We start from the raw sequence: 12,878 nt of genomic DNA, 5'->3' as shown, positions 1-12,878 counted from the left end.
GGGGGGGGCAATGAAGAAGCAACAGCAGCCGAGGGAGAAGAAGTATTAACTTTCTGCACTCACGTGACACCGGGTCATATGACATGTTAAAGCTGGTTGGGCGTTCCTGCCTGTAGATAGATAGATGCACGTTTCGCGTCGGAGGTTGATGGTTCTTCTCCCCGCACTTTCGATTATTTGATTTCAGTTCAGCTTCCCTTCAGAGTCACTTGTTGCTGAAGCTGCAGATCAACCCCAAGGATGGCAGGATCCACAAGATCTTGGTGTAGATCTTTATTTTCCCCCTTGTTCTTGATGGAGATCTTCTCATCCCCTCTTCCCTGGCCGGTGGGGGGGGCGTTTTGTCGTTTGCTTCAGGGGCCAAAATGCCTACCTTGAAAGGTTTGACCCTCCTGCCACAGAAGCCAGCTCCTAGGGGCCGAGGGATCTTCACCTCCCCCCATAAAATATTGTGAGGGGCTGCTGCCCCCCCCCAAGTTGCCATTCAAATGGTGTGTGTGCACTGTATCATGTGATGCCGGGCCTCCCCAATATTCAAGTTGGAATCCCTGCCTCCTACTCTGCCTCCTGCTACTCTCCCCCCCCCACTCCACCCCATCCACTGTACCAGCCTGCCTGAAGACAGTTTTTAATGTACTTGTTGCTGTGTTGTTTCCTGAAAGGAAGTGGTTTTGTTTGTGTATCAACAGATTTATCTTTCTAATACTGACTCAGACCTTTGGAACTTGGTTTCACAGAGATACCTGGTTTGCCTTTATGGAAAACAGAATGCTAGGCTAAATGAATATTCTGGCTGTTCCTGTCCTGCTCCTATATGAACCTGCCTGACCTTAAAAATGGGCTATGGAAGCCCTGCTCTCTGTCCCATCAGGACCGCCTTTGTGGAGGTGCTGGGTTCCAAAGGGGCTTCCTCCCAGGGTTACAGCTTCACCCACTGCATATGCTGTTAGTTGCTGGGTGTTTTAGAACTCTTGTCTTTGATGTTTTTAAAGTGCTAATACAATTATTCATGTTACTCATTTCAGCACCTGCTGAAAACATTTTTGTTTAGGCAAGCCTATCCAGCAATACAGAATGTAAACACATGTTTTAATCTGGTTTTTAGCTTATTGTTGATTTTAATTATTTTTAAATGTTTTAAATATTTTCAACTGTTTTTTACTGATAATTTCATTGTTTCTCTGTTTTTGTAAACCACCTTCAGGTTTTAAAAACAAGCAGCAATTATTGTTTTTAATAAACAAATAATAATCATTTTAATTTTGCTTTTTATCTTGTGTAATTTATATTTTTATTGGGATTTTAACTGATTTTATATCTACTGCTCTTTGTACTTTTAATGTTGCTATGATCATTGCTTTTGTTTCTGATGCGTTTTTTGATCTGTTTTATATTTGTTTCATGGTTCTCTCTTGAAGGCTGTCTTGAAAATCTAGATTAATAAAATTTAATTAATTTTTTGTTTTAGTGTAAATCCGTGTTTGTACATTTTGTGTTTTCACAGAAAAGCGGGATATAAATAATGAATTGGAAGTAACTAAGCTACTGGCTACTAATCAAACAGGCAGCTGTTCTTTAAAGGTTTTTCCCAGCCCTTAAAAAAAAACCAACTGTAGATGCCAAGGATTGATGCTGGGACTCGTCTGTAGGCAAATCATGTCCTCTGCCACTGAGCTAATATTACTAATGACTTAACTGTGAAAGTACTGTACAGCACAGCTCAATTGCCTCTGCTGGCAGTGCGCTTGCTTCTCTCTCTCATTCTAGAACGGGACTAGAGGTTTGCACATGTTTTTGGAAATTCTGACACAATATGGGAAAAACACCCCCCCCAAAAAACCCTTCAAGTTGAACTTTTTAGGAAACAGAAATATGTGTAGTCATTTTTTTTATTGTCGGTTCTAAACCTATGCATTGTCTAACTTAGCACATCAAATTGAACTGTTCAGCTCTGCTTAAAAATGTGAGTGCCTTAATTCAACCGAACATTTCAAAATTGGGACAGATGTAGCACCTTGCGGCTCCATCACTAATGTACCAAACACACCTCGGTTTTTGCCAGTTGGGGGGAAAGGGGAAAGAAAGATAGTTTAAAACAGACTCAATCAGCATTGCAATAAACAAGAGGGTGTTCTTAGTATTTGAGCTTAGAGGATGGTCTTGAAAAGGAATACAAGAACTGCTGTGTGTCCTTACTCTCTCATTTACAACAGTCTCCACAGTTAGCATTATCAGAAAATGTGGGAAGAAAACTTAACCCCTTCCTGTGAAGTCATGATGACACTACACACTGGCTCCATGTGTCTCAGGTTAAGCCGTAATGTATAGATTAGGGATGGTAGTGCATGCTGCTGAATTGCTCCTGCTGCACTCCTCCCTTTTGTCAAGCAGGGAGCAATTGACCATAAGCCTTGGCTTAGCGTAAAGGTAAAAATGTAAAGAATCTTGAAAGGGGGTCTTCCAGCTCAGCCCTCTGTCTTCTCTGGAGTGTCACAATGAGTTGTACAGGACATACTCCAAAGCCAGCGTTTATGAATTCTTGGCCATAGATTTTACTGATTCCCACATTTTTCACTGGGGATTGCCATTTAATCTGCATTCCTGTACATGCTTAGGTAAAGGTAAAGGGACCCCTGACCATTCGGTCCAGTCGTGACCAGCTCTGGGGTTGCTGCGCTCATCTCGCTTTATTGGCCGAGGGAGCCGGCGTACAGCTTCCGGGTCATGTGGCCAGCAGGACTAAGCCGCTTCTGGCGAACCAGAGCAGCGCACGGAAACGCCGTTTACCTTCCCACCTGAGCGGTACCTATTTATCTACCTGCACTTTGACATGCTTTCGAACTGCTAGGTTGGCAGGAGCTGGGACCAAGCAACGGGAGCTCACCCCATCGCGGGGATTCAAACCGCCGACCTTGGCAAGTCCTTGGCTCTGTGGTTTAACCCACAAACTCCATTAAACTCATTAGCTATGTTTGCATACCATGGAAAACTATTGTTAATGGTTTGAATATGAATATGCAGATGGCTCTACCTTTGCAGCTCCTGCTTGTCCTGTGGGAGGGACAGTCTCTAGTTTAGTGTTACGTCCAAACCAGGAACACTGTTTTGCTTCGTTCCAAACAAAACCATAATGTGAATACGTTACTCCCAACTCTGGCTTGTTTGACTGAAGCAAACCAAAATCCCTAGTTCAAGTGTAACCATATAAATTATTATTTGTTATTTCTGCTCACACCAGGAGTGCAGTAATGTAAGGAGCCACCTGGACCTTCAAAGTAAACCATTAACGGCAGTTTACAGTGCTCTACATACAATCTAGGCCACTGGGACGTAATTGAATAAATGTGCACAGGCTCAGGCAGTTAGCTGAATAATACTGCCTGGGTTGTGTCTCGTTTTGCTAAGTGATTGTGATGTTCTTATTTTTGCGACTGCTGTGGAGAGAGCTGCCTTGGGCTTCGTTGCAAAGGAAAACTGGGCTATAAATCATTCTTTCTAAATCCTTATGTAGGTGGGAAGTTCAGGCAGGCTTGCAGTAAAAGCAGAGTCACTGAGAAACAAGAGGGATGGTTTTAGCATGGTTGGGGAAACCCCAAGTTTTGCAGATGTACAAAAAGAATATATATATATTTTAAAAAGAATTAGAGGCAATACTGCCCCCAAAAGGACAGCCCAATGAGGGGACTTATCAAGCTCAGTAGCCTTGGAATGTTGAGTGTCACTTGAAAAAGAAAAATGAAAATGGAGTTGCAGAAGAGGAAATGTTTTAGATAACAGTATTCTGGAAGAGGATGTGGCCAGCTTGCTAGAACCCTGAACCGGAGCACTCCTGGTAAAAGGTGAAAATACACTCTAACATTTTGTTGTTGTTCCTACTTGCTCGGGATAAATAGTGCTCTCATAAACTACCTGGTGATAACATCCCCATTTTAAAGATAGGGTTACTGAGGCCAAAACCACCTCCTGTTGTGTCTCTGGCTGAGGCGGGGCTTGAATCCCACCACCCAAGTGACCAAACCCATTGTACAAGACACTCCAATACACTTCCCCCCACCCACCCAAAAAAAGAACTAGGTTTTTTATTTGTTTTAAGGTTTGCCTGGGAGAGAAGCTTGCAAGCTTTTGAGTTACACAGATACTTTAATCAGGCAGAATGGAAAAACAGCTAATTCCAGCCAGAGAGAGAGGTAGAGTGGAGAACAAAGCTTGTTAAAAATGCAAATCGTTTTATTGCCTGGGGGTGGGGCTTGCCATGAAGCTTTTCCTACATCAAACAGTTGCAAAGATCAAAGCGTGTTCAGAAATGGCAGTGCACTGTCTTAGAACAGTGCAAATTTATTATGTTCCGTGGAAAAGGGGGGGATCTTGGCCATTTGGAGATAGTCACAGGGTCCTTAGCCGTCTTATCCGATGTGCCAGAGATCTGATTCACATGTCACCGGCATGGTATCGAGGTTGCTTTCCCCATGCAGCTCTGGCGATGCAGGAATAAATGAAAGAATCCCATGAGACAGGAAGATCATGTGAAGAATTCCCACACCAGCGCCAAGCCAGCACTTCGCATGTGACCTGTTGGTCTCGCATGACTCTGCTGTTCAAACAAAGTGTGTTCGATCCTCCCACCAGGAAGCAACTGTCCTGCTAAGCAGGAAACACGAACCAAGCTTTTGTAGCATAGCCAAACACATAGTTCCACTTCCTTGAATTCCCAAGAAGCTGCTGAGAGGCAGCAAACCTGGGTTTCACCACATGGTCAGGGGCTATATGTGGCCACCATTTAGAGGCAACGTACAGAAAGCATTTAAGGGGCTCTATGTAGCTTCTGGCACAATGGCCTTACATCTCAGGGAATAATAAAACTGTAGAGTTGAGAGGGGCCCGGAAGGTCATCTAGTCCAACCGCCTGCAATGCAGGAATTCTGTCTACCGCTGTCCCTGGGTGGATTCAAACCATCAACCTTCTACTGACCCATTGCACCACCACCTGAGATCAGTCTGAGATCTCTCGTGTTAGAAGAAGAAGAGTTTGGATTTGATATCCCGCTTTATCACTCCCCTTCAGGAGTCTCAAAGCAGCTAACATTCTCCTTTCCCTTCCTCTCCCACAACAAACACTCTGGGAGGTGAGTGGGGCTGAGAGACTTCAGAGAAGTGTGACTGGCCCAAGGTCACCCAGCAGCTGCATGTGGAGGAGCGGAGAGGTGAACCCGGTTCCCCAGATTACGTGACTACCGCTCTTAACCACTACACCACACTGGCTCTCAGATGCTAACCAGGGGGCAGAAATGGATAATGTTGAAGCCAGCTACATGTTCCCAGCTTCTTATTTGCATGAGAGTTTAAAACATCACTCAATGCCTTTTAAGAAAAGACAGTCTCCTGGAGCTGCAGGTGTATCATTTGGGGTGACCCAAAGCTTATGGTGGTATGCACACCCATAATGCTTTATCTGTTAATGTCACCTGCAGTCATCATCACGCATGGATCAGGCCAAGGGCCAATCCAGTCCAGCATCTCGTTGCCGCAGGATGCAAGCACAAAAGCCCTCTCCCCTCCTGTAGTTTCCAGCAACTGATATTCAGAAGCTTCAGAAGTAATGCTTTTCTGCCTCTGAGCATGGAAGCAGAGCATTGCCACAGTGGCTTGTAGACATTGATAGCCTTATATGCGCCATGAATTTGTCCGGTCTTTTTTTTATAATTGTAGATTATTGTTCCTCTCATTTCAATGCTCTTTACTTCCCTGATTTCAAATACAATATAATGGTTACCTTAGTCTAAAGTATTGGTTGTGCTTAGAATAGATTTATGGAAGATTTAGAAAACTTATTGATTAGAATATTTGTGTGAGATTGTATGGGAAAAATACAGAATAACAGATACAATCTTGCTTAAAAGATACAGGATATAGGAAGTGCAGTGTAAGCGATGGAAGTCAATCAATGAAATTTTATTAATATTTTCATATTGAGATATTTGTAGAATAAATTTGGAATAAATTCTTCCAACTTTTCTTCTTCTTTTCTCTATTTCTTCTTTCTTCTTTTCTACTTTTTTCTCTTTTGTTCTTTTTTAATATATGTGTGCTTATCTGAAATATATATGTATGTATGTATTTGCAATATTTTGCTTATATTTTGTAATAATTATGTTAAATTAATAAATAAAAAACAAAGAGGAAAAAAATGGTTACCTTAATCCTTCCAGAATTCTTTTTATTGTGCACTCGTGATGATTTGTGCTCATGGCGCTATTGGGGCAGTTACATGTCATCCTGCCTTCAATACTATTGTTTGTGCCGGCAAAGTTACGGAAGGGACATACTGATTCGTTTCCAATCCTCCCATGTCCCATAACTTCCTGCTGAAACCACGTAACTTTTCACGACAGGTGTGTGTAGTCAAGAGAGGACACCTGCACCCACGACGGCAAGTGTGAAATGCCTACTTTAGGGAGGCGAAAGGTGGCGGGGCTGTTTCCTATATGTTACCTAAGCAAGTCCCATTGAGTTCAGTGGGCGTTAGGCCCTTGCTGGTGCGCTTAGGAATGCAGCCTTGACTGCAGTTATTCCTGCAGGGCTGCATCATTGACAAAAGGCGGCTTAAGAAACACAATGCATTCCTGCACATCCAGGGCTGTAAATAGCATCGCCACCCGCCACACCCCTTCCAACTTGGTTGGCTGTCCGCACAAAAGGGAGCAGGAAGCTTCTCTTGCGCCTTTATGATTGGGCCCATTGCAGTGCGTGCCTGAGTTGATGACTAATTCTGTACATGGTGAAAAGGGAACGGGGTTGAGAGGACAAGACGGGGACTCCTGGGTCCCCTCCAAGCCAAGTGAGAGACAGATTCTTGGGGAGGAGGTGGGGCAGTGAGAGAAAACGAGCAAGCATCGTGGACTCCCAAATTAGGCTGGGAGACAGGGTAGCTCAAGGTCGGCAGGGGGCTTGGAGAGCCTGGATTCCAGGATCGTGAGAGCACAGCCAAGCCGATACATCTACTACCTGTTTGCCGGTCCCTCCCCTTATGAAACTGGTCGGGCCGCTTTCCCGGGTCTCTCTCACCTGGGCCCCTCCTCCTTCCTGCCCGGGCCGCCTTCCCCGCTGTCCTTCCTCGCCCTCTTCCTCCCTCCATTTCCCCGGACGGGGTTTTGCCTGGAAGGGCACCGTCCCGCTCCCCTTCCTCTTCCTGCCCTCTCGGGTTGCCTCACTGTGACTTGGGAGCTTTTGCGCCGTCCAAAATCTCCCACCCACCACCCCACACTTTTGCTTTTTTGCAGCGCCCTTCCCGATCCTGAAGCTCGCCCCGCTTCTCCCTCTTGGGAAGCAGCCCCGACGTGCCGCGCGGCCCCCCCCGGACGACGGGCGCCGCCGATCCCCGGCCATCATGGGCTCCCCCTCGGGGCTGGGCCGCTGCCGGCTGGCCTTGGCCTTCGCGGTGCTCATGGACGCCGCGGGCACCGGGGCGCTGCTGACGGGCATCTTCGCGCGGCTGCGCCTTCGGGGCCGCGACTTCGGCGACCTGCTGATCTACTCGGGCGCCGTGCTGGTCTTCCTGAGCCTGCTGGGCTGGATCATGTGGTACACGGGCAACATCGAGATCGCCCCCGAAGAGCTGGCCAGGGACTACGGCGCCAAGGGCGGCACGCTGGCCCGCCTGGCCAGGAAGATCTCGAGGACGTGGTCCCGGCGCCAGGACACTCGGCTGGCCATGAGGACGATGCAGAGCGGCCGGGAAGCCGCCTAGACGAGGTAATGCCCAGCCCTGCCCGCCCACCGCGTCTCCCGATGGACGGCTGCTGCCAGTCCGGGTCGGCAGTATTGGACTAGATAGACCGGTCCCGTGGTCCTGCTCGGGGTGTGTTGACGTTACTAGGCTCAGGGCGCAGTGGAGTTGTCGCCGTCGTTTTCAACGCCTTGCGTGGCTCTTTCCCGCCGTCCAACTGTTCACATCAGCGCTGCTTCATTAGTGTCAGATTCGCTTCTGTTTGTGTTCACACCAGGAGGCGTTGGCGGGGCGGGATGCTTTTGCACGATGCAAAGGGGTTGACAAATTGTCTAGAGAACCAGCTGGTGTGAAGGTGGCTTGAGAAGCGATCCATCAAAGAATACATGTGTAAACAGTTTGACAGCGGAACAGAGTCCCTTTGGAGGTAGTGGACTCTCCTTTCTTGGAGGTCTTAAGGCAGAGTTTGAATGGCCATCTGTCATGGATGCTTTAGTTGAAATCTCTGCATTGCAAGGGGTTGGACTAGATTACTCTCAGGCTCCCGTCCAACTCTACAATTCTATTATTTTCATATTCTATTACAGTGGTACCTCGGGTTACAGACACTTCAGGTTACAGACTTCGCTAACCCAGAAATAGTACCTCGGGTTAAGAACTTTGCTTCAGGATGAGAACAGAAATCGCGTTGCGTCAGCGGGAGGCCCCATTAGCTAAAGTGATGCTTCAGGTTAAGAACAGTTTTAGGTTAAGAACGGACCTCTGGAACGAATTAAGTACTTAACCCGAGGTACCACTGTATTCTGTTTAAAAAACCAGCACTGGAAACCTAGTAAGTGTGAACCCAGCCTTGGTATAAATTACCTGCCTGTGTCCTGCTCTGATTTCCTTGGGCAAGTCTCTACAGCCACAAGAGCTGTAGACTTTCTAACTTGCTGCCTTTAATAGCTTGCTTAACATCAGGTGGGCGATTATGTTTCGCTTTCATGCCGTGAAAATTTTCCCCTGCTGATTTCTGCACACCAGCTTGCTAATAAAAGGCGTTAGGAATTATGTGTTTTTGAAGTTTTATTTTCCTGGCCATCTGGATGATTTGGTTGAGGCAATGTCTGTCCCAATCTGTCATAATCCTTTAATATTGTGGGATGTGCATGCTTTAACCTGGACCAGTTGCTCCCTTGGCATCCTTTTGATCTACAATTAGCACGAAAGAGGTGGAGTTAAACCCGACTTTCCCCCAAGGCATTTGTGACTGTGTGAGAATCGAACCAGCAGCTATTCTGGGACAGATTGGATTTGTAGGGTGAGCAGCCACACTTTCCCTCAATGGGCTGCTTCTGCCAACCCCAGCACCCCTCTGCTGCAGATCATTTAAAGCAAGGGTTCCCAAACCAACACAGATCCCTGGTGGTCCACAAGCTTCATTCAGGTGGGCTGTGATGTGTCTCTGAATTTGAAAACAGAAGATGGCACATCCATTGAGTTAAATATATTGATTTTTGATAATATCTTTATTACTCCTTTTACTTTTTATTTCATTACCACTTGGATTCTATAGAATTCAAATTGCAGTACAATAGAATACATTATGTAAGAAATAAAAGATGCAATAAAACTACGATTAAAAAAATCATCCGGCCTCTAGCAACAGCAAGTTGCAAATGCTACAGTCAGAAACTCTTTTAGTGGTCCGCCAAGACTCTCAGCAAATTTCAAGTGGTCCGTGGCAGGGAAGTTTGGGAACCACAGCCTTAATGGAAGGGGAGCCTTGTTGACCCAGAGCATCTTGTGAATGGGCTGTAGCTCAATGGCAGAGCAGATGCTTAGCATTATTACCTGTTCCCTTACGTTTCCCTGGAGAGCTGAGAAAGAGGCCCAGTCACCCTTATCGACCAGGTGCAGGTGCGTGCGTGTGTGTGTGTGTGTGTGTGTGTGTGTGTTCTTTCACGTTGAGCAGCAAACAAAAATTCAGCTAGCAAAACTTTGTTCATCATCACTATCTCTCTGCCAGAAGAAGTTGCACCTGATAGATTTCTGCCAGCTGTGTGGATTTTTTGGGATGTGACAACAGCTAAGATGACTTTTAAGAAGGATTGGACACATTCGTGGAAAACAGGTCTATTGGCCATGTTTGCTAAATGAATCACCCATGTTCAGAGGCAATATATACCAGAATCTGGAAAACACAGTGGGGGGAGGGGAGAGGCCATATGCCTTGCTGGGATCTTCCCCAAGGCAGCCTTGGAAACAGGCACTTAGTCTAGACCAGGCACCCCCAAACTCTGTCCTCCCGATGTTTTGGGACTACAACTCCTATCATCCCTAGCTAACAAGACCAGCGGTCAGGGATGATGGGAATTGTAGTCCCAAAAACATCTGGAGTTTGGGGATGCCTGGTCTAGACTCTAGAATCTTAAGAACTTGAATAAAGTTTGTGTGCTTTATTGTGTGCGATAGTCAGTGCTTCAGCCTCCTTGCAGAGGGCTTTACAGGCGCTGTCCATCGTCTGTGCCTGGAAAACCCCTTTTGACCCTTCTGCTATGCCAATCTATCCCACACCTGACACCATAGACATGATACCAGGTGCAAGGCAGTTGGGGGTGACCTGGCCAAAATGGCCCAGGAGACCTAAATCAAGGATGGTCCAGGTGGAGCCTTGGTCTAATCCGGCAGAGGCCAGCTTCTGCCCTTCTGCATCCTTTGCAGACCACAGCCCTGCTCTCTCTTCTGCCTTTTAGCTTCCCTTTTCACTTTTGTTCCTCTTTCAGTATCATCATTAAACTTTTAACACAACATGGCCTGAAACCAGAGACAGCAGGTGTTGTTGGGTGTTGGTTTTTTTAATCTGGATGAAACAAGAGACAATCCTCACATTCCCACACGCACACACACCCATCCTGGCATCTCTGGCAGACTGCGAGGGTGACCACCTTCGATGCTGAACACGGCATCATTCCTGCTATATATGTGACAAGCTCAGTTTTGTTTTCCATCTGTTTGAGAGGTGGATAGGGTGGGGGCATATAAAAGTCTGCTTGCTGGGTTGCATTCAGCTTGTCTTCAAGTTCTTCACAGCCCTGTTTCTTGAGCTTTCTAAACCTGCATCTCCCCACCCTCCGCTTTCCAAAACCTGCTAATGTGGCTCAGTCAGTAGAGCAGAAGACTCTTAATCTCAGGCTTGTGGGTTCGAGCCCCACATTAGGCAAGAGATTCCTGCGTTGCAGAGGGTTGGACTACCATTCTATGATTCTACTTCTATTTATTTAGTTTATTGCTATTGCACCCTTCCTTCAAGGGGCTCACAGTGGCATACGCAGCCTCCTCCCTGCCCCCTCTGCCCAGCAAGCCATTGCTCGCTTTTTTCTTTGCCTACCAAGTGCCTGAATCCCTGCTGCCATTAAGATGGCCATATGTCCTGCTTTGCAGAAGCCTCTGCTTGAAAAGGAAGAGCTCATAGCACAGTGGTAGAGCATCTGTCATGTGCACAGAAGGTTCCAGGTTCAGTCTCTGGCGTATCTGCAAGTATGGCTGGGAATGTCTCCTCTCCAAAACTCTAGAAAGCCATTGGTCAGGATAGGCCAGTGGGCGGCATCCACACCAGCACTGTTATACCACTTTGACAGTCACGGCTTCCCCCAGAGGATCCTGGGAACTGTAGTTTGTTAAGGTGGCCGAGAGCTATTAAGAGACCCCTCTCCCTCTCACACAGCGACAATTCCCAGAGTGCGCTTGGAAGAAGAGGGTTTGACTGTTAAACCACTCTGGAAATTGTATCTCTGCAAGGGGAACCCTAACGACTGTTAGCCCCTCTTTAACAAACTACACTTCCCAGGATTCTTTGGGGGAAGATTGGCTTGGGGATCAGCAGCACTACTGCCACATAAACATCCTCGCTGAGCATGGGAGGCATGAAGCCTTGCCACCAAATTGTCCACCAGCAAGCCACACATCCTCTCTAGGGGTTCAGACCGGAGGCAGCCTTACCCTAGGGGTGCTGGGGGTTGGGCTTTGTCTGCACATTTCCTACCACTAAGCTGTGGGCTTTGCTTCCTGTGGCAGCCTCGCAATGTCTGGGCTTGCCACCTGTTTTCCATTTTTTAGCAGGGCTTTAAAAAATCGTACTAAATTGTGAGCCTGCAGAGGTGCTAAAAGCCTCAGATGCCTCCCTGCCTGTCCCACCAACATCTGGAGCACATTGGGCAGCAATTTCAGGGAGCAGCCTTCTTGGCTCTGGAAGCCTCTGATGCCCTTATTTTGGCAGGAAACAGCATTTTTATTTAGACAGGCCTTTGGCCCACTAGCTGACTTGCAAATATGTTGAAAAACCGTTGTACCTGGTTGTTTTTAGTTGTTTTACTGGCCTTGTGGTGTTTCCTTTTAACTTTTGTGTTCTATTGCATCTTACTGTGTTTGCATTTTTGTCATTGGCTGCCTTGAGCACCATTTGGTGGAAAGGCAGGATACAAATTTAACAGCTACAAAACCTCGTACGAGTGCCAGGCACTTCTCATCCTTGCCCGGGGCAGGGGACTCCAACATGCCACCGCCCGAATTTAATTTCCACCCTCTTAAGTGTCTTCCCCCTTCCCCCTATTTGACTTGGGAGCTGTTGCCACTATTTCCATTCCTGCTCCAACCCCCAGTTCTTCTTTTCTTGCAGGTCTCTTGCTTGCCATTAACTGGAGGATCTTCTGGCCCACTTGCGGAATGAATGAATGGACTCGCCAGGTTGGATGATGTTCTCCTGGGACTGGAGACCTTTGACCGTATCCCAGGAAAGGGATATTAGACTCATCTCTTCGCCAGCTGCGCCCACCTTCATCCAGTAGTTTCGGTGTGGATTTTGCTTTACATACATTTCAACAATGCATTCCTCCCCCCAACCCCATCCCTAAGGTCTCCGTTCTTTTCTTTTTGCTGCAATGTGAGTGGGCACCCCTTCTGAACCAGGGCCCATAACAAAGGCACAACAGACAGAAATTCTGGCTTTCTACTCAGTGGCCTCCTTTCTTCTTGTCTCAGAGCTTTTGAAGGCGCAAAGGCAGAAAAATGGGATCAAAAAGTATAGCTGGGATGGAAGGGAGGATTGTCAAAGGTGGCCAGGAACTGGGACTCCTGATTTCTCTCCCAGGGGACCAAGGATTCTAGGGGGGTT

General features: G+C 47.0%; 1 protein-coding gene across 1 annotated transcript; it reads left to right on the top strand.

The window, feature by feature from the left end:
- Window positions 1-6,764: 6,764 nt before the first annotated feature.
- On the top strand, window positions 6,765-12,609 carry TMEM238 (transmembrane protein 238). The gene is made up of 2 exons (XM_081169143.1): window positions 6,765-7,749; window positions 12,384-12,609. Exon 1 carries the CDS (start codon window positions 7,385-7,387, stop codon window positions 7,742-7,744), a length of 360 nt encoding a protein of 119 aa, XP_081025269.1. The 5' UTR covers window positions 6,765-7,384; the 3' UTR covers window positions 7,745-7,749; window positions 12,384-12,609.
- The last annotated feature ends 269 nt before the right edge of the window (window positions 12,610-12,878 follow it).

This window comes from Podarcis bocagei (genome assembly GCF_964188305.1).
Source record: "Podarcis bocagei genome assembly, chromosome: 13".
Classification (NCBI taxonomy): domain Eukaryota; kingdom Metazoa; phylum Chordata; class Lepidosauria; order Squamata; family Lacertidae; genus Podarcis; species Podarcis bocagei.
This window is presented reverse-complemented; position numbering and strand designations above follow the sequence as displayed.